Source organism: Geotrypetes seraphini, chromosome 7 (genome assembly GCF_902459505.1).
Source record: "Geotrypetes seraphini chromosome 7, aGeoSer1.1, whole genome shotgun sequence".
Taxonomy (NCBI): Eukaryota; Metazoa; Chordata; class Amphibia; order Gymnophiona; family Dermophiidae; genus Geotrypetes; species Geotrypetes seraphini.
In genome coordinates this window covers 4,192,708-4,215,197 of record NC_047090.1, presented here as the reverse complement: position 1 = coordinate 4,215,197, position 22,490 = coordinate 4,192,708, and the positions used below count along the sequence as shown (strand labels likewise).

At 43.6% G+C, this 22,490-nt stretch overlaps 1 protein-coding gene across 5 annotated transcripts in view; it reads left to right on the top strand.

Annotated features, from left to right (window-relative positions):
* The window catches only part of KIAA1549 (KIAA1549 ortholog), a 171,424-nt gene that overhangs the window by 43,559 nt on the left and 105,375 nt on the right, over positions 1 to 22,490 (top strand). For 3 of the 5 annotated variants that reach the window (XM_033951438.1, XM_033951437.1, XM_033951436.1), the window contains exons 2-4: positions 599 to 3,283; positions 7,264 to 7,352; positions 9,477 to 9,654. In XM_033951438.1, coding sequence (XP_033807329.1) covers positions 599 to 3,283; positions 7,264 to 7,352; positions 9,477 to 9,654 — 2,952 coding nt within the window. Of the gene's footprint in view, positions 1 to 598; positions 3,284 to 3,989; positions 4,168 to 7,263; positions 7,353 to 9,476; positions 9,655 to 22,490 lie in introns of those variants that run through there. The other 2 variants (XM_033951440.1, XM_033951441.1) reach the window with 2 other exon arrangements.

The window sequence follows — 22,490 nt, the reverse complement described above, 5'->3', positions numbered from 1 at the left end:
TCTCTAACTATGAATGTTCCTCACAATTTATGGAATTTTTCTAATTCATCGTAAACCGCATGGAACTTCACGGTCCTGCAATATATAAACTGTTGTTATTATTTTTATTGTTGCTACTATCAGATATTCACCGCTATACTCTGTAATTCGATGTCTGTGCAATTTATCTTCATTGTAAACCGCCTAGAAGTCGCAAGATTGTTGGCGGTATATAAGAATAAAGTTATTATTATTATTAATAAGATACCTATCATTCTCAGTAATGTTCTTTGCCAACTCTGGATCCCAGATTCTAAGTTCTAGTAATAGATCGCTTCTGTGTGGCACAATTTTATCCAACTGGGTTGAGCATGGTTGATTACATTCTTTTCCTAAATGTCTGAGTTAGAATTATTTAATTTGTACCATCGTGCACAAATACACAGTTAATAGAATCTTTCTCTTAAGAGCTCATAAGCTAAGCAGTTATTCATTTAAAAGTTGACTTTGGAGGAACCTGACTATTCATATTGTTAATACCGTGATTAAAACAAAATATTGAGGTTAGGAATTGGTTATCTATGCATAACACTTAAACTAATGACTTTTTTCCTCCTAGATTCATCATTTTTGGAACAACGCTATCAAACTTCTTATACTGCTGAACTTGTATGGGGAGAAAGCAGTGAACACAAAGTGACACCTGTGGCCTTAACAAGCACATTGGAACCACATGAAAACAATTTTCTTGTTGAAATTTTGCCATCAGTTACACCATTTCTTTTTCACACAGCTTTGCTTGAGATGCAAACAGTTAATGATGCTGCTGGTGCTGAGACAAATGTACCAAAGGCCAGTGTTTTGGAATCTGATAAAGCACTATTAAGTAAAAAAGAATTTGCCACCCCAGCTCCTAACATGTTACCAAGTTCTTCATTGCAATCTCCTGAAATAGAATATGATTTGCTGGCTCCCAGTCAGACTTCAGGGTCTGTGTTAGAGCTGCCACTGTATTCTACTTTGGACATATCAGCCTTCTCCAGTCCAACCCCTGGTCTTCTGGAATCAAAGCCTTTAGAAACAGTTCTGCATCTGAGTCGAGACATATTAACACACCTTCCTAATACAGAAGTTTATTCATCATCTTCTAATGTTATTGAAGTGGACATTGTCATGACAGAAAGCCTGGGGTCAACTTTGCATTCTTCAGCATTTTCTCTGTCCCATGATATGAATAGTTTGTCCTCTTTTTCTAGCACACAACTAAGCGGTGTTACAATGGTGGCACCAGGTGCTTTGCCTGTAAGTACAATAAATATGGTTGAACTTGATTCAGATATTTTTGCGAGCAGCATAGTAACGAAAAGTTTAGATCAAAACAACTATCCCTTGATGGGATCTTCTAGCATTCCCACTTCAGCAGCCAACATGGCTACAGCTCCTGCTTTGTTTTCAACTAGTCTTCCATATGTGTCTTCTTCAGGGCAGTCTGATGTGATTTCAGCTAACAGTGAAGATTTGTTGATGACATCTATATTTCATGAATTACCCTCTATTATAACACCAAATTTACCTGGTAGTTCTATAACACGAAATAGAGCTGAAATCTTCACTAAGTTCACAAGCCCAGTGCCTTCAGATAATTCATACATTTCTTGTTTGTACTGTGACTCAACTCTGTCTCTACCACTACAAGATCTTTCTTCAGAACTCATGCAAAATAACTGGGAATCTGGTGATAATATTGAAACATTGTCCCACACAAGTTCTAAAACAAGTGACTTCACCACTTTGACCAAGGTACTTACAGACGTATACGAACTGGAGAACTCTGCATCAAAAATCTTTGATACGTCTTTCCCATTGAGCCCTGTGATTTCATTGTCTTCTAGATTCAAAGAAACCACAGAGTCTGTGTTGGGATTCTCAAGTATATTTGAGGCTGAATTTAACAGCTATTTGCATACAACAGTGTTGCCCTCCTATAGTCAGTCCTTTTTGGATACAGCATATGACACTGTATCTATCAGTTTTTCTTATCCAGCTTTGGAAACTATTCCTTTTACATTTAGTCATACTGCAGAGCTCTCTTCTGGTGTTAGCAACATTGACTTTGAACCATCATTTGCCACTACAGCATACATGGCGGTGCCTAGTACTACGGTAGCAAATAGTACAAGTCTTTTGGAAACTCCAATGTATTTACATACAGAGTCTGTATTGCACTTTGATGAAATGTCTATAAACTTTCCTGTAGATGAAATTGGAAATACTTCAGATCTTTCTTCAAGCCTTATTTCAACATGGTATCATCTTGAACCAAGTAGCATATCATCTTTGTTCTCCAACATATCATCTGTTTACTCAATAATGCCAAGTGATTCTTTAGTATTATTATCTCAGGACACACCTGTAGTAGTTGCAACAACTGTGTTGTCTGTGAACTTTTCAAGTTTGGAATTGACTAATCTCCCTGGTACCGATAGCACAAGTATTGAGGAATCGCTGCCTTCACTCTGGTGGAGTTCAAGCCTTCATTCAACTATGTCAACACTACCAGGTGACACCAGTGCTTTTTCAGTGTGGTCAACATTGGGTTCCTTCTCAGAATTCACCAAGTTGTCTGAACCATCATCTGTCTTACAAATGGATTCTGAAATTCTTACCTCATCTTTCACAGAAGCTACCTCTTCACTGGAATCGTCATATTCTTCTCTGTTATCTACTTTTCATACCCTCTTACTGCCTAATAGTCATTCTGTGTTCAGTGACAATACGAGTACCTTGATTGATGAAAAACATTTGGCCTCATTATTTACTAGTTTTCATTTGACTCCAATCTTAACTACTTCTGTCTTTTCAAACTTCAGGTCTTCAAATGGTGCACTGGACTTTTCTGTTACCCAGACATACATTTCTTCAGCTTCTCCTGTGATAACTTCAAACACTCCCCAGTATACATCCGTTTCTTATGTACAGTCATTCACTATGAACATAAACATTACTCCTTCTCCTACAAGGTCTGAATTTATGATTACATCAACGGTGAATACACCATCTCCACCCTTTGTAAGCATTTTTACTAAAGCTAGTACAACAACAGGAGCTACTACAACTAATACTATAAGTACAGCTGGCAGTTCCAGTACTGTCGTGAGCAGCATACCTAGTAATTTCACAACAACATCCACTCATCCTTCAACAATGGTCACAATAGCTCCTTCAAAAACTACCATCACGACTACAACCAAGCAGCCCTTTGTTTGCGATATCACAGTTCCTGATGCTTATTTAGTTACAGCTGGTAAGGTATTTTATTATCTTACTAGTCTTTTAGCCCATTACATTAATGGGTGCTAGAATATATGTGTCTATCTTTCTTTCTTTCTTTTTGTCTCTCTCCCTCCCGCTGTCTGTCTTTCTGTCTCTCTCCCTCCCGCTGTCTGTCTTTCTTTCTGTTTGTCTCTCTCCCTGGCCCCCTTTGTCTGTCTGTCTGTATCTCTCCCTACCCCTGTGTCTTTCTTCCTTTCTTTCTGTCTCCCTCCCGCTGTCTATCTTTCTTTCTCCCTCCCTCCCGCTGTCTGTCTTTCTATCTGTCTCTCTCCCTGCCCCCTATGCAGCAGCAACATTTCTCTCCCCCCTTCCCTGTGCAGCAGCATCCATAGCAGCATTCCCTCCCCCTCCATTTCCTTGTGCATCAGCATTTCCCCCAACCCACTTCTCTGTACAGCAGCAGCATTTCCCTCCCCCTCCATTTCCCTGTGCAGCAGCCTCAGCAGCAGCATTCCCTCCCCCTCCATTTCCCTGTGCAGTAGCATTTCCCTCCCCCCACCCCAGTTCCCTGTGCATCAGCAGCAGCATTTTCCCCTACCCCCCTTTCTCTTCCCGCGGTCTGGCCGGCTCCCTTAGTCCCTTGCCAGAGTTTATTTTAAAGTTTAAAGGTGCCGCGGCAGCTCCTTTCATGATCGCCTCCTGCGTCGGAAACCTTCCCTGACGCAGGTGCGACTTGTGAGAGGAGCCGCCGCCGAGGCTTTTAACTTAAAAATAAACTTTGGCCGGGCGTGAAGTGTAAGGGAGCTGGCAAGACTGCACATCACGTTGGGGTCTGCGAGAGAGGGACCGTTGTAGGCGCACATGCGCACTCCTGCCGACCACGGACCTACGGATAAGGGATCATGGATCACGCAGGTAAGAGTGCGCATATGCACTTAGCGTTTTATTATAGTAGATTAACCAAACAATTAAGATTATGATTATTCTACCATTGTAACAAAAGTGTTTTTTTTTCCTGTGAGCTCCCTTTCAAAACAAGCATACATTAGAGTGTACTGTGTGATCACACATCAAAGGCTTTTAATGCACAGTCAGCACTGTGCACTACAGGGACAGTGTTAACCCTGCTTGATGAAATTAGCCTATGTCCATACTGAAATTTTTGAAATTTTAAGTGATAAAATTAAAAGCATGCAAAAGAGCCACACCATAAAAGTCAAAATTTAAAATTTTGATTCTAGAAATGTGAGTTCTTTTCCATGTAGTAGAGCACTGTGTTGTTGAATTTGGACAAAGAAAACAGGAACATAACTAACTTCTGCAGAATGAACAAGGGTATAAAATCAGCAAAGGTGGTCCAAGGCCAAGTTTCAGCAAAAGCCTTCATCAAAGGTTGGACCTACTTGTTCTCTCCAAAGAGTGTGAGAGCTCAGCTTCCCCCACAGCCTCAGGGCTGAGCTCTGCACGGGGTCTTTGGAGAGAACCAGTAGGGCCAACTCTTGAATGAAGACTTATGTGAAAACTTGGCCAAGTCTGGTTCTGTTTCAATTAAATATTACATTTGCACCTTCGGTTGTCTCTTCTCCTTGGGCCTCCTTTGCTGTTTCTACATCCTGGATGGATTTGGGTACTCTTCCTGGCTGCAGAAGGCACATGACTTGCTGACCACAGCCAGATATTCATTAAGGAAATTAACTTCTAAATTCTATAAATGGCACTAAAAGTTATGCATGCAAATTTTGACATGTGCCCAATTTATAGCACTGATTATTGGGCTCTAACAATTATCAGTGCTAATTGGAATTAATTAAAAATTACACCCGCATATTTATGCGCCCAGATCTGCGTGGCCCCCAAAAGGGGGCATGGTTAAAGGTGGATCATAAGTAGATCAGGGACATTCTTGTAATTTATGCATTCTGTTATATAGAATAAGGGCATTCCACATTTAATTTATGTGTGATGATTTACACCGAGGTTTAGTTGATGTAAATTGCTGCACCTAAAGGTAAGCACAATTATCCCAGGACAAGCAGGCAGCCTATTCTCACATATGGGTGATGTCATCCACGGAGCCCAGATGCGGACAGCTTCACAAGCAGACTTGCTTGTAGAACTTTAGAAAGTTTGCGACTGCCGCACCGTGCATGCGTGAGTGCCTTCCTGCCCAGTGCAGGGCGCACGCCTCCTCAGTTCTCAGTTTTCCGCGGAGCTGAGAAGTCCTATTTCGATGCTCTGTGCTAGACTTAGTCTACTTCATGCCTTCTCTCACCGCGGCTTGTGTTCTTTTTCAGACAGGGTCACTGTGTTATTTGCATGTTTTTATTTTACTTTAAAAAAACAAACCCTTTGAATTTTCTTTGTGTCACGGCGGGGCCTGCCTTGCAGCCTCAGCCTGCAAGCTACAATTTTGCCACGGCTATTTTTCAGTCTATGTCTTGGCTGGTCACAGATTCAAGGGTCGTGTGCTTGCTGTGTTACTCTTCAACCTCGACATTAAACGTCGAGTTCAGGTGGAGAAATCTTCAGCGATATGGATTCACTAACCCCGGTCTCAACCTCAGCTCGGTCAAGTCTTCTACAGGACTCCCGCCTTCTACCTCGACCTTAACCTTAATCAAACCTTCCTCGTTTGGGAAGTCCTTGAGCAAATCTGCCAAGTCATCTCCTGAGGAGCCACTTTCCTCGCTGTCTTCCTCAGGTCAGGTAGCGCAGCAGTCTGTTCCAGCAGTGGTTCTGAAGCTGCCCAAGAAGCATGTCTCCAAATCGAAGCATATCTCCTCTTCCTTGGAGACTATAGCCACACCAAATGTACCAGATCAAGTCTCGGTTTCACATTTGCAGGCTATGATCCAGACCATTATGCCTCAGGAGTTTGGTAATATGCTTGCCAAACATACTCCTGCCTCGACTCTGCTTTTTGGAGCCCAGCCTGAGTTCTCAGCAGTATCACAAGGAGTCGAGTCCTTGGCAGTGCCTCGAGCTGAACCTATACACTCTATGCAAGGAGTTGAGTCTTTGCGAGTGACTCATCTGGAGCCTAAGCACTCTGTATAAGGAGCCGAGTTCTTGCCAGTGCCTCAGGATACCTTGACACAAGGAGCTCAGTCCTTTTTGGTGTCTCAACCTTGAGCGGGAAGACACTCGCGCATGTGTGGTGTGGCAGTCGTGAACTTTCTAAAGTTCTACAAGCAAGTCTGCTTGCGAAGCTGTCCACATCTGGGCTCCGTGGATGACGTCACCCATATGTGAGAATAGCTGCCTGCTGTCCCTGGATAATACCTGCTTTTCCAGCACTTAGCGGTATTCTATAAACGGCACCTCAGGGGTCCCTGCTAGTCTTAGGGTGGAAGATACATGAAGCACATCTCACGCGGAGCTTCTACGCATTAGTACTTTTGGATTTTTTCGCTTTTCCATGTATCTTCCACCCTAGGACTAGTAGGGACCCCTGAGGAAGAATTTCTTGTCGAAACACGGACCGTGTTGGGTCCAACGCTCTCAGCGGACTTGGTTTTTAAGGTTTTTATGTGGATTGCTATGTTGATTTTCTAATTAAGTCCATATCAGGAACATCATCTCTCCACAGTGTTTCTTTGGTTTCTCTTGGACCTTTTTCTCTGTGGATTCTCCAGGGTCAATTTTTTGCTCCTGTGGCATTTGGGTGCACATTGTTGTAGCATATAGCAAAATGTGCACCCAGTTCAAAACTGGTACTGATTAGTGCCCAATAATTGGCTCCTTAGCCAATTTAATTGGGCACACATCTTGGATCAGTGCCCAATTTCATGCATCATTTTTAGAATTCAGGGGTAAGTGGACAGAAAAGAGGATTTCTTACACCAATGGGATGGGAAATGTTTACTGTCCTTTATAAGAATGGCTTCCTAAACACTGCAAAGATTTCCCCCATTTCTTTAAAATATTATTTTTACTTTCTTGTGGGCTATTTTTAAAACATTACAGCGAACGAGAGACTGCTACTGACTAGTTTTTTTTCTGTTTTTGCAGTGCTCTCCCAGAGTACACTGCTAGAGAATACCAGTGAATCCATCAAAATGGTGCTGAAGGTTCAGTTCGGGCGTTCAGTCGAGCTGGAGGTGAGTTGCCTTACAAAACTGCTGGTAATCTTGAGAACTGCTGTGTTTGTTGGCATCTGAGCCGTGCATCCTGAGAAATTTGCGGACCGTACACATTGTTGATAATGTGTTCTTTAAAATTAATCGATATATCTGGCTTATATATAACAAGAAAAAGTTTTTTACAAGGAAGAGAATATCAATGATTTATCCAAGGTGATACAGTTAGTTCACCCTTTATACCTTGTATCCAAAAAAGGTTTCAATGCCAGTCTTTTAGCCCTCAGAGATGCCACCAGAAGATCACATTATCATATCTTCTGGCTTTACGCACCTAATCGTCATTGGGTCAATATATGGGGGGAAGCTATTAACTGAATCAACAAATCTGATTTTGGGGGGGGGGGAAGCAAATCGATTCATCAAAATGAATCAGTTAATCGATTTGAAACAGCGAATCAGGCAGCACTATTTTTAGGTAACCTAACTTTGAATGATATACAATAGGTGCAATTTTCCTAGATGCCCTACCAAGTTAGGCGCTATTTATAGAATCAGACCTGTAGTGCATCATGCATATAGCTGCTAATAATTGCCAGTTAGTTTTAGTTAACGCTAACCATTGGTACTTAGAACCAGTTAAGTACCAATTAAGGGCCAATTAACCAAGTAAGATGCGTGTGTAAGTGAGGTATTCTATAACCATGTGCACAGTTTATATATAATGGAAGGGGGATAGTGAAAGAAGTGTAGTGGTTAATCCACAGAAGGACACCTGGTTTTCCTCTGCCAGCTTGCTCCACAAAATTAGATGTGGTTGCAGAATTCTCTTTACAAAAGCATGTTATATTCAATGTCAAGCGTGTCATGCAGATCTTTTGTTGTTGTGAATGGAGTAACATTTTAGGCAGGGCTCCAATCGAATGACATATTGGCTCCAACTTAATGCACTTGCTGCAAAGTTGCTGTTAAATTTTGAGCGACTCATATCTGATCATTTTGAATTTTGATCCCAACCTACAAGCTGCACATTGCTGCCCTTAAACCAGGACTGCTAGAAGCTGAAATGGTAGGAAAACGGATTGGACGATCCCAGAATTTGCCTTATGCCAACATTAGCACAGCAGTGGGTTAGAGGATGCATACCAATCTTGCATCAGGTCGATTGAGTCCCAGCCACAAGTCAGGCAGAAATACTGCAGTTAAAATTTGCCTGTAAATATTGGCCCTGGTACTAGAAGCCTAATTTTTAAAGGGAATGGCCTTCTACACAGTAAAACCACAAATAAATGATTGAGCCACAGCAAGCTGGATGCTGCCTTAGAAACATAGAAAGATGACGGCAGAAAAGGGCTATAGCCCATCAAGTCTGCCCACTCTACTGACCCACCCCATTAAGTCTGAGTACTAATGACCTAGTTCCTTAACTCGACCCTCGTAAGGATCCTACTAGGGCATCCCATTTATTCTTAAAGTCAATAACGCTGGTGGCCTTGATCACCTGCTCTGGAAGCTTGCTCCAGTGATTTACAACCCTTTCTGTGAAGAAATACTTCCTTATGTCACTTGTGCTAGTGAATGAGAAACTTTACTGTTCAAGGTTTTGTCTAGCTGGCGCATGATGTGATTAAGCCATGGTCCAGTTCTTTGGATTTTTAGCAACATCTGACCCTCTTCTTAGAATGGGGTTATTACCCTCAGCTGTCGCTTCTTGATTTTCCTCCACCCATATAGCACTGATACACTGGGGATGCATTTGTTCCATCATTGGCAGCTTGATTTTCAGTATCAGCTCTTGTATTGTGGTTTGGGACTTATTTGGTGAAAAGTGGTAAATGAATAGAGGGCAGTAGCCTTATTGTTAGACTTCTAAAATCATTCCTAAATCACTAGAAACTATGGAAGATGTTTAGTCATCAAGCCGTTCCCCTGGGACTGAGTGCATTAATTGTGGTGTGTGTAGAGCTTACTGACCTACTCCAATGCAGGGTTTTTATGCTTCAACAGAGCTCCCAAGCCATGAATCCTCTCCTCGGACAGTTTATAGCGACAGATGTATTCTGTTAAGTGTTGGTCACCACTGAAGTCATAAAACCAAAAATGCATTGGGTAATTTTCTAATTTATTTTATTTTTATTTTAACAGGTATATAAAATTGATTCCGAATTTTCTTTCCTGGTGACCTCAGGTCCTTTCGTTTACACTGCAATTGCTGTCATAAATGCTCTTAGTGGCAGCAACCTTCTTCAGGGACCAGCCCCCATGATTTTGTCACTAAAGTCATCTAGAAGTGTTCCAGACCCCAGGTTCCAGATTCAAACAGGTGAATTCTGTTCAAACCCATCCACCTTTTTAATCAGAGATAGAAGTTTCTGATGGATGCTAAGTCTACTATTGCATTTCCACAACCTTCAATCCAGTCATACACCCATTTCACAGTGACAACTTTTTTTAATCAATTGTATTCTCAGACGGCTGTCAAGGGTAAGGAATACAGGTGTCATATACCCTATCTCCATCGATCTGTTTTAATTTTTATTTTCTTTCTTTATCTTAGTTATCAAAAACTTCATTTGTATAACGATTCTTATATTTATTATTTTTCCACTTATCTTTTTTTTAAATCAGTTTTTCACGTGAATTCGTGTTTCAAAACTTTTTTCTTCAGGGTTGAGGTGAATAACAGTGACGGGTCTGTTTCAGCAGTTTTCATGGTTTCAGCAAAGAACAAAAATGAAAACGGATCAATGAAGATAAGGGCTGTGAATGCAGATGTCACACCCCTACGGATGTATCAAAAGCGACTTTGTGGCTCTGGGAGAGAAGGGGAAGCAGTCAGGTACGCAGGTGGTATTCTCGTTCATCCTCCCTGTCGAGGGTAAAGGCCAGGGCAGAGAAGTTCACATTCTGGAGATGAATGCATGGCTACGTGAATGGTATCATCAAGAGCGTTTTGGCTACCTGGACCGTGGAATGATTTTCCAGGGGCTGCTGAGCAGGGATGGTGTGCATCTATCAAAGAAAGGAAGAAGTATCTTTGGCAGCAGGCTAGCTAATCTACTGAGGAGGGCTTTAAACTAGAAGTAATGGGACAGGGTGATCAAAGCCCCCAAGTGAGTATAAGCCCTCAGGTAAGTAAATCACTGAATACCTCTACACAGATGGAGAAAGGGAGCAATGTCTGGCAAAGCAATATATACTAATGCTTGAAGTATGGGAATCAAGATTCTGGATCTAGAAGCTGTGGTGGAAGAAGATGAGTTGGATATAGTGGCGATCACGGAGAACCATGACTGAGATGAGGAGGAGTGTGTGGCGCAGTGGTTGAAGCTACAGCCTCAGCACCCTGGGGATGTGGGTTCAAATCCCGCGCTGCTCCTTGTGACCCTGGGCAAGTCACTTAATCCCCCCATTGCCCCAGGTACGTTAGATAGATTGTGAGCCCACCGGGACAGATAGGGAAAATGCTTGAGTACCTGATTGTAAAACCGCTTAGATAACCTTGATAGGCGGTATATAAAAATCCTAATAAAACTTTAAAAAAAAAACAAAACTTAAGATGTAGTTATACTGGGCTATAATCTGTTCAGGAAAAACAGGGTAGGAAGAAAAAGGAGGGGGAGTAGCATTATATGTTAAAGATCATATTAAAGCCACAGAATTGCATGATCTACAGGGCAAGTAAGAGGCACTGTAGATCAACTTGGAAAGAGGGAATGATGAATATATTTATATTGGTGTGATATAGAGGCCTCCTTCACAGATGGAAGAAGTGGACAGAGATTTAATAGTAGACATTCAGAGAATATATCTAAAAAATGGGCATTTGTACTAATAGGTGATTTTAACATGCCAGATGTTGATTGGGGTATCCCTATAGCATGGTCTTCTAGAAGCAGGGAGATTCTGGATTCTCTACAAGGAGAACTGTTCCTGTGTGGGTAATGGAACCCACGCGAGATGAGGCCATACTGGACTTAGTGCTTACCAATGGGGAAAGAGTTTCTAATGTAATAGTGGGTGATCATCTGGCATCCAGTAATCATTGCATATTAAGATGGGTATAGAGAGGGCTCATTCAAAAGCAAAGGATCTAGACTTTAAAAAAAAACTGACTGTTTGGATGGGAGATTACGTCAAGGAATTGTCTGGATTGGAACATCTGAAAGGAGTGGAAATGCAATAAGCAAAACTGAAAGGAGTAATTGTAAGGGCAACAAACCTTTTTGTGGAGCAAGTAAGTAAAAGTAAGAGGAAAATAAAGCCGCTTTGGTTCTCTAAAGTAGTAGCTGAGAAGGTAAGGAATAAGAAGTTAGCTTTCATAAACTACAAAAGATCGCAGAAAGAAGACAGGCAAAAATATCTGAAAAAGTTAAAAGAAGCTGGTTGTGTAGTCAGGAAAAGCAAAGATGGCAAATAGAAGAAAAAATAGCTGACACGGTAAAACGGAGAGACAAGACATGTTTTAGATATTTTAGTGATAGGAAGAAGTGCAAAAGTAGCATTGTCAGACTCGAAGGGGAGAAATATGTAGAAGCTGATAAAGAAAAGGCTGAATTGCTTAACAAATATTTCTGTTCTGTGTTCATGGCTGAAGCGCCAGGAGTGGGACCTCAGAAGACAAACATGAATAGGAATGGAGGAGTGGTAGACCCTGATCAATTTTCAAAGGGTTGTGTTCATGAGGAGCTAGCTAAAATAAAGGTAAATAAAGCGATGGGGCTGGATGGTGTACATCTGAGGGTGCTGAAAGAGCTTAGGGAAGTTCTGGTGGCTCCGCTGACTGACCTTTTCAGTGAGTTTCTAGAGTCGGGAGTGATGCCGGAGGACTGGAGAAGGGCGGATGTAAGGAAGAAGTAGGGAATTACAGGCTGGTAAGTGTGGATGGAAACACTTTTAAAACAGAGGATGGTGAAGTTTCTGGAATCCTGTGGATTTAAGGACCGGAGGCAACATGGATTCACTAGAGGAAGGTCTTGTCAGACAAATCTGATCAATTTCTTTGACTGGGTTACCAGAGAATTGGATAGAGGGTGTGCGCTAGATGTGGTGTATTTAGATTTTAGCAAAGCCTTTGAGAGTGTTCCGCACAGATGTATAATAAATAAACTGAGTGTCCTTGGGATGGGTTCCAAAGAGACGGGCTGGGACAAGAACTGGTTGAGTGGAAGGTGACAGAGGGTAGTTATCAATGGAGGTCGCTCTGAGGAAAGGGATGTTACCAGTGGTGTGCCTCAAGGTTCTGTTCTGGGCATATTCTTTTTAACATTTTTATAAATGATATTGCTGAAGGGCTGTTGGGTAAGATTTGATTATTTGCGGATGATACCAAAATCTGCAATAGAATAGACACCCAGGATAGTGTGAATAACATAAAGAAAGACCTGGCAAATCTTCAAGAATGGTCTGAAATTTGGCAGTTACAATTTAATGCTAAGACATGCAAGGTTATGCCATTTGGGCTGCAAAAAACCAGAGGGAACGGTACAGTTTAGGGCGGGGGTCGGCAACCCGCAGCTTCAGAGCCGCATGCGGCTCTTTTTCACCTTTGCCGCGGCTCCGGTAGTGTGTCATGCGGGCCGGACCAATCAGCAAGCAAGGCTTTCATCTGTGTACGTGCTGAGCTCACTGCTCAGCATGGCTATTTCCCGCCGCGACGCCGGACTTGTAAGCTGCACACCTGCATCGCCAGAATTTAGGTAGGCTGTTTTCATCCCCGTGGGAGTCTCTCTCGTGCGCTATGGCTCTAAGTCAGGGGTGCCCAACTCAGCAGCAGCGATCGACACAAGCTTCTGACGTCGGGGCCTACCCTCTGCGAGTCCCGCTTGTTTCAACTTCCTTTTTCCACAAAGGCGGGACTCGTAGAGGGAAGGCCTCGATGTCGGCAGCCTGTCTTGATCACCGCTGCTGACGCGTTGCTGAAGAGAGCCGCGGAGCAGGGGGGGTGTTGCCAGGTGCAGGTAGAAGGGAGAGGGCCAGATGCAGGACTCGTGGGTGAGGGAGGAGAAGAGAGAGAGAAAGAGAGAGGGGAGGGAAACAAAAGGAAATATTTCATACTGGGCTGGGCCGGAGTGGAGGGAGGGTGGAAAGATTCTGGCTACAGGGTGCATTAACAAAGGAAAAGGGCGGGGAAAGCTGAAAATGGAGATAGTGACACAAAGAAGAGAAAGGGTAAGCAGGACCTACTGAATAAGGATAGAGATACAGAGGGGACATGAAGAGGAGGTGAAATAGAGACATAGAAGTAATGCTGAAAAAGTGGGGGGGGGGGGGGATAAAGACATTGAAAGGGCAAATGGTGAACACGGGGTAAAGACAAGGACAGAGACAAATGAAGATTCTGAAAAAGTGGTGAGATAGGGATATAGGTGAGATGGACACAAAGAAGGGTGATGCTGGAAAATAGGTGGAATGGTAATTCTGACAGACACAGAAGGGAAATGCTGGATCAAGGAGAGATGGGGCTCAGGCTGGATGGAATGAGGAGAAATGCCTTGTTGGCCCGGAACTTCCTCTCCTACGTCAGAATTGACGTCAGGGAGCGGAATGCTGGTCTGCGCGACGCTTCTGCAGGGAAAGCTTGGGACGGCGGTGGCTTGGGGGCTATTCCCCGATGGCGGTGGCAGCAAACCGAGTGGCTTGGGGGAGGGCACGGAGAAAGAAAGAAAGGGGGCAGACAGAGACAGAAAGAAGGGGGAACAGGGAGACAGAAAGAAAAAGTTGGGGGAGAGAATGAGGTCTGGAGGAGAGGAAACATACAGGAGGCTGAAAGAAAGGAAGAAAGATTGGATGCACAGTCAGAAGAAGAAAGTGCAACCAGAGACTCATGAAATCACCAAACAGCAAAGGTAGGAAAAATGATTTTATTTTCAATTTAGTGATCAAAATGTGTCTGTTTTGAGAATTTATATCTGCTGTCTATATTTTGCACTATGGCTCCCTTTTACTAAACCACAATATCGTTTTTTAGCGCAGGGAGCCTATGAGCATTGAGAGCAGCACGAGGCATTCAGCGTAACTCCCTGTGCTAAAACCTACTATTGTGGCTAATTATATGGGGGGCCTGGACTCTGGCACATTATAGGGGGGACTATGACTCCTAGCACAATGTAGGGGGAGCTATGGCTACTAGCATATTGTGGGGGCTCCTATTGGCTACTGGCATATTATAGGGGGCCTGTGGCTACTGGCACATTATATGGGGGGCTTATTGGCCCAGTAATGATCTATGGGTGTCCAAGTTCAAATGCTTGACCGCTACTCTTGAGGATGTTGCCCATCAGAAGGCCATTATGGCTCAGAATCATAAATGGACTAATATTGAAAACCTTCCCAAACTGGACAAACTTGTATTCGAAACATGGAATGCCATCCCCAACACTTATATAAACATGAAAAAGTATGCATTTGGAGTGCTGTCGATCTTCGGCTCCACATATGTATGTGAGCAGGTCTTCTCCAACATGAACTATATTAAAAACAAACATCGATCACGCCTCACAGATGACAGCTTGCAAGCCTGTGTGAAAATGAAGGTGACGTCTTACAGCCCTGATGTGCAGACACTGTGCACTGAGGTTCAGGAGCAAAAATCCCATTAACCAGCTAAATTAAATATTTTAATTAGCTATTAATGTGCAAAAATATATTTTACATTGTTAAGTGGAAAAAGTCCTTTTTTTCTTCAGATTGACAGCTAACTGCATGATCCTGTATATAGCATTAAGATAAGAAACAATATATGCAGTGTTAGATTTGTTTTATAATGGTTTTGCGGCTCCAAGTTTTTTTTTTCTTTTCGAAAACGGGTCCAAGTGGCTCTTTATGTCTTAAAGGTTGCAGACCCCTGGTTTAGGGGGTAAAGAAATTATGTGCACGACGGAAGAGCGGAATTTGGGTATGATTGTATGTGATGATCTTAAGGTGGCCATATAGGCTGAAAAGGTGACTGCGAAAGCTAGAAGGATGCTAGGGTGCATATAGAGAGGTATGGCCAGTAGGAAAAAGGAGGTATTGATTCCCCTGTATAAGACTTTGGTGAGACCTCATTTAGAATATTGTGTACAATTCTGGAGGTTGCACCTTCAAAAAGATATAAAAAAGATGGAGTCAGTTCAAAGGAGGGTTACTAAAATGGTGTATGGTCTTCGTCATAAGGCATATGGGGACAGACTTAAAGATCTCAATCTGTATACTTTGGAGGAAAGACGGGAGAGGAGAGAGATGATAGAGATGTTTAAATACCTACGCAATGTAAATGCGCATGAGTTGAGTCTCATTTGAAAGGAAGCTCTGGAATGAGAGGGCATAGGATGAAGTTAAGAGGTGGGAGGCTCTGTAGTAATGTAAGGAAATACCTTTTTACATAGATGGTGGTAGATGCATGGAACAGTTTCCTGGAAGAGTTGGTGGAGGTAGAGACTGTCTGAATTCAAGAAAACCTGGGATAGGCACGTGGAATCTCTTAGAGAGATGAAGAGATAATGGTTACTGTGGATAGGCAGACTGGATGGGGCATTTGACCTTTATCTGCCATCATGTTTCTATGTTTCTATATGTTTCTGACAGCCATCTGAGGATCCAGTTGATAAAAAAAAATTGTTATTGTTGAATTGAGTGTATGACTGGATTGAAGGTTTTGGAAATGTAATATTGGGATACCAGTCTATTGATTAACTTAACAATTGTGCTGAAGTCTTCTATTGTACAGATGTGTATTTCTGTGTATTTGTGTATGCAGTTTAAATTTTACATAGTTCCTTGCTTTGAAAAGTAGAGATGCCTCGTGAGCATAGGTTGAGTTTTAATTAATGTGGGTCCAGTCAAATTCTGCATACATTAGTGTGTGGGGAATGTGCTAGAAGGAATGAAAATCTGATAAAATAAATGAACGAAAAGTGATGTGACTGGGTGAATTAAAGCAAAGGGAGTTGGGGATACAACAGTTGACTAAAAAGAAGAGGTGATACTACTGTGTTTCCCTGAAAATAAGACAGGGTCTTATATTAATTTGTGCTCCAAAAAACGCACTAGGGCTTATTTTCGGGGAATGTCTTTTTTTTTTTTTCTATGGACAACAGTCATCTCTCCCTTCCTCTCCTCCATCCCAATTCTTCCTCTTTCCTTTCTCTATCCCCCCCCCCCCCCGGTGCATCTTTCCTCATCTCTCACCCAACCCCTTGTGCAGCAGCTCCGAGGCCTCCAAAAATAGTGGCAGCACTCCAAATGGGCTACTACGCAGCCTTTCCCGCTGGGGCTTGGCCTTTGCAGTGTCTTTCTATCCCTCCCTCCCATCCCTCTGCGCAGTGGAACCCTACCGTGAGTCTGACATACCTCCATTCCGAAGCCTCCAAAACAGCAGCGGCAGCAACACTCTGAATGGGCTGCTTTGCGGCCTTCCCCACTGGGTCCTTCCCTCTGCCATGCCACTGATGACATCATCAGTGATGCGGCAGCCCGTTCAGAGCACTGCCGCAGCTGCTATTTTGGAGGCTTCGAAGTGGAGGTATGTCGGCTCACGGTGGGAGAGTCGATGGGGTTCCACTGCACAGAGGGATGGGAGGGAGAGATAGAAAGATGCTGCAGAGGGAAGGCTCGGCCCCAGCGGGGAAGGCTGCTAAGCAGCCCATTCGGAGCGCTGCTGCTGTTTATGGAGGCCTTGGAGCTGCTGCACAAGGAGATGGGTGAGAGGCAAGGAAAGATGCTGCACATGGGGGGGAGAGAATAGAAAGAGGAAGAATTTGGGTGGTGGAGAAGAAGGAAGACAAGATTGGCAAATAGGGCAGCACTAGTGTCGGGAAGTGTCAGGGTGGCTTTGGAGGTTGATCTTAACTAGGGCTTATTTTGGAATTAGGGCTTATATTAGGAGCATCTTTAAAACTCATACTAGGGCTTATTTTTGGGGTAGGTCTTATTTTCGGGGAAACACGGTATAACTTTGCCTATCTGTCTATGACATTTTTCAGTAATAGTTATTAATGTTACTGGCTGATTTGCTGCAAAGTTCATGAGTGCTTTCTGATCTTACACTTTGTGCCAGCTTTCGATGAGAAATACATGTGTGCTTTCCCTTTAAAACTTGTTTTTTGTGCAGGTCAATTTGAAAACACAGGGGTCGATATTCAGTCCGCAGTGGTAAGCAGCTAGCAAGCTGCTTCCAGGCGTGGGACTAACTAACCCCTAATGTTGGGGTAGGTGCGGCATTGAATATCTGAGAATAACTGCCAACCCGGAAGTTAACCATTCATTGGCCGATATTCAGACAAGTGCCTGGTTAACTCGCTGTATAAAGTTAGGATAATGGTTTGCTAAACTAACGTTATGTAGTTACTTACTTGGCTCATATACTGAAAATCGCTGCTAACTGGCAGGGCTGGCTCAGCCTATGGACCAGCTGAGGCCCTGGCTCTGGGTGCCCAAATTCCAGTCCAGTATACCCTCAGACTTCTAGAGGGATAGGTGACAGACTGGGGTTTTGGCACCCTGTATCATCAGTGCCTTGAACCAATGCCTCAACTGGTCCAGTAGGAGGAGGAGGCTTGATGGAGAGATAATGTATCGCAGGTTGGGGAGGGGGAGGAGAGAGATACCAGATTGCAGGGGGGAGGCGGAGTCTGCCAATGCAAAAATTGGCTGAGGGCGACATAGTCCCTTGAGCCATCCCCGCTAACTCTCTAAGTTTGTGCTCTGCCCTATCTCTGCCCTCAGACCATCAGTTTTGGGACATTCAGAGGGATATTCACCAGCCCCTTGCATATGAGTTAAACAGCCAGGATATTGACTCAACAGTCTACACAAATGTCCCTTTTCTGCCCAAAATATGGAGAGAGCAGAATTAACTGCTTGTTGAGACCTTGATAAATACAGGTACAGTGATGGTTATTTGTGCTTGTCTCCAGTCAGTTCCGGCTACATGCTTAAAGACAAATACATTCTTTTTAGTCCATTTCTCTATTTGTACATTTGACATCAATTGGACCCTGAGGAAGGCATGTTCGCCGAAACACGGACCGTGTAGGGTCTGGTTGGACTTTTCATATGTATTTTTATGTTGTTATTTCATTGTAAACCGCTTAGATATTTGATTAAGTGGTCTAAAAAATCTTTTAATAAACTTGAAACTTATGGTTTTATTGTGGAAGGATGTATAATAAATCATTTTCAGAACATTTGCATCCACAGGTTTTTGGTTTTTTTTGTTTACTTTGGGTCTTCCACCAAAGTAACCTTTAAAACTTCCATAAATGTATGAACACCAGTATCTATTCTCTACAACAGTTCTTAACAATCTTTGTATGGCTGTAGTCCTATGATCATGGTCAAATAAAATGTTGTGATCCCCCAGGAGGTGCAAAATTAAGACTTGTCACACCTGCCCAGCTCCTTGTTCACGGCAGCGAGCTGGAACACTGTGACTGTTCCTGTCCATACGTGTACCTTTTAACCAGGGTACCCTTCAGGCCTTCTTAGGTGTCTGCCTAAGGTATAATATCAGATTCCCTGACATTACCAAAAGAAAAACAGTCAAGGGAAAAGAAACTCACACACCTCAAAATCCAGTATAGTAGAATAATCAAACAAAGGTTTTATTATGTTCACTGGTTGCATTAAACAAAAGGAAAAATGCTTCAGCTTAGCAGACCTCAAAACAAGCACTCAAAACTATGAGGCAAAACTCAAACTGTTCAAACAGAGCAAAACTTTTAAAGAAATCCAGTGTCCAGGTTTTTGGGTGTGTCTCATCTTAACCTACAGTTCCACAGCCTCTGGACTTTGTTAGCACATCTATAAACAGTCCTGTTCACCAGAGTAGTTTGGATTTAGTAACTTTCCCTAAGCTGCTTCAGCTCTGTAAACCATATTCTCTTCTTTAGCACAGAATTCACAAGGTCCGTGCAGGCTCTCAGCACAGCTCCCTGCTGTGCCTTTCAAGTAATTAATTATGCACAGCTGTGAGGAAGAAGCTCGGCTCAGCTTGGCTGCTAGCAGAGAGAACAAAAAAATGCCAAAACATTTGCTAGCTTTACAACTAAAGCTTTCAAGCAGCAATTAACAGTTCATTATCAGCAGGGAGAGAACTACAACTCCCCTTTAAACTATCACTGGCATAACGGGTAGCTTCACTACTGTGGACACAGACAATACACATCCCCTTACTGCTTATCAATGTCCATGGACACCTCCTCCGGTCCTACCAGACTCTCCTGGATTTCCATGGGTTCCCCTGGGGTTCCTTCCTCACTCCCTGGGTCAGCAGTAAGCTCTTCTGTGCCCACCATTTGCCGGTCTCCAGCCTCCTCGGACTGTGGATGAATCTCTCCCGTTTGCCTCCAGGCTGCTTTCCCCTGGAAGCCTCCTCGGCTCCTCCTCCCCTGACTCTCTCTCAGCTGCTCTGTTTTAACCCCCTCTAATTCGCCCCTCCCTGCTCTGAAGAGGGGGAAGGGAGAGAAATCTCTCTGCAGCTGTGCCTGTCTCAGTGACAGCTTCCTGTGCTGAGACTGGCCTTCTGGGAGCTGTAGTTTCTTAGCTCCTGGGTTAGTCACAGTGAAGTCAGCGCTTAGAACATCAGCAGGGCCAACCTGATCTGCTCTCCTGCAACGGGGTTTCCTGCTCTTCTTCCCTAATCCTGTGTCGAAGCTAGTAAGAGAGCTAGATTTGTCACAGACTCCACCCATTTGGGGTCCCAGTCAACAATTCGTGAAGCTTTGCTCTACAGCTAATCTCCTCACCCTCCCATTGGCATAATCACCTTTATAATCCTATTCACTTCACCACCACCTGACCACCTCAGTATGCAGGAGTCGGTGAGGAGCACTTAGCCTGCTCTAGTCTCCTTCTCTGCTGGTTGGCAGTCAAAGCCATTCAGGTCTAGCTTGTCTCTCAAGACTAAAGGCCCCTATGTAGTAGGAGACATCAGCGGGCAAGAGGTGTTGCTTGATATCGCTTTGGCCAGATAGGATTTCCACATAGAGAATGACACGAGGTCAAATTTTTCCCCATCCCTGCAGGAACTCAATTTCTCTGCCCCGTCCCCGCGAGTTTTGTCGCTGCTCCTGCCCCTGCCCCATTCCTGTAAGCTGAGCCTTAACCGCACAAGCCTCGAACACTTATGATTTTAAAGTGTTTGAAGCTTGTGCAGATGAGGACGGAGCTTAGGCATTGGTGGAATGAGGCATTATGACATCACAATCTGAGCTCTAGAATGTTGCTGTCTATGATTTTAAAGTGTTTGAGGCTTGTGCAGATGAGGGCGGAGCTTAGGCATTGGTGGAATGAGGCATTATGACATCACAATCTGAGCTCTAGAATGTTGCTGTCTATGATTTTAAAGTGTTTGAAGCTTGCGCAGATGAGGATAGAACTTGCAGGAATGGGGCAGGGACAGGAAAATAACTCACTGGGGCGGAAAAATGAGTTCCCATGGGGACGTGGAAAAATTTGTCATAAGAATTGCCACTGCTGGGTCAGACCAATGGTCCATCCTGCCCAGCAGTCCACTCACGCGGCGGCCTCTAGGTCAAGACCAGTGCTCCAAATGAGTCCATTCTCATCAGTTTAGCAAGAACTTATCCAACTTTATCTTGAAACCCTGGAGGGTGTTTTCCCCTATAACAGACTCCAGAAGAGCGTTCCAGTTTTCCACCACTCTCTGGGTGAAGAAGAATTTCCATACATTTGTACGGAATCTATCCCCTTTCAACTTTAGAGAGTGTCCTCTTGTTCTCCTTACCTTGGAGAGGGTGAACAGTCTGTCTTTCTCTACTAAGTCTATTCCCCTCAGTATTTTGAATGTTTTGATCATGTCCCCTCGCAGTCTCCTCTTTTCAAGGAAAAAGAGGCCCAGCTTCTCCAGTCTCTCACTGTACGGCAACTCCTCCATCCCCTTAACCATTTTAGTCACTCTTCTCTGAACCCTTTCAAGTAGTACCGTGTCCTTCTTCATGTATGGCGACCAGTGCTGGACGCAGTACTCCAGGTGAGGGTGCACCAAGTCCCGGTACAGTGGCATGATAACCTTCTCTGATCTGTTCGTGATCCCCTTCTTGATCATTCCTAGCATTCTGTTCACCCTTTTCGCTGTCGCAGCACATTGAGCAGATGGTTTCAAGGACTTGCCGATCAGAACTCCAAAGTCCCTTTCCTGGGAGGTCTCTCCAAGTACCGCCCTGAACATCCTGTATTCGTGTCCAAGTTTCCAAGTTTATTATATAGTTTGATTAATCGCCTATTCAACATTCTAGGCGATGTACAAATTGTTAAAAATTGTCATTCTCTACTTCCACAATCTATGATGGGTTTGGCCCACACCCAGCTCTTTTTTCTGCCAGGTGATAGCTAAGTTAGCAAGGCAAAAATTTTCTCAACACCCATAAGCACAGTGGTAGGTAAGTGCTGAATTGACACTTCTGAAAGCCTCTCCCCCCCCCCTTCCAAAACTTTTGGGTCCATAGCATGAGCCTAGTTTGCCTATGTATTATTTCATCCCTGCCTTAGAAACACGGTGCCTCAGTGCAACTAAAATTATCGTGTGCATTTTTATATTCAAATACTTTTTATTGAGCTCTTCAAAACATTGAAACAGAACTTAACTGATTCTCACATGTTACCAGTGGTGTTACAAGGTGTGGGTTCTGTCTTACTTGGGGCACTGGCATCCCTCCTCTTCTCTGCTGCGCGTGCTCCCCTTCCCCGTATCTTTTTAACTTTGGCACAAGCAGCCACCAACTTGCTGCCTGCATAGGCTTTGACACTCTCTCTGTCACTTCCAGGCCCGCGCCCAAAAAGTGACGTCAGAGAGAGCGCCGAAGCCAACGCGGGCAGCAAGTTGGTGGCTGCTCACGCTGAAGTTAAAAAGGTATGGGAAAGGTGGGCGTGTGCTCGTGGCAGGGGGACGAGGAAGAGGGCAATAGAGGGGCACCTCTCTATGTTAAAGCTCAGATTATCAAATACACAATTCACTGCCTTCCTCTGGGTCCCTCCCCTTCAAAATGCAGAAATGTACAAATATCGTGTGCATTTTTAGTAGTATTCAGGGTAAATAATTGTTTTGAAAATTGCTTTCATCATCATGTAGAACCTTTAGATCAGTGGTTCCCAACCCTGTCCTGGAGGAACACCAGGCCAATTGGGTTTTCAGGCTAGCCCTAATGAATATGCATG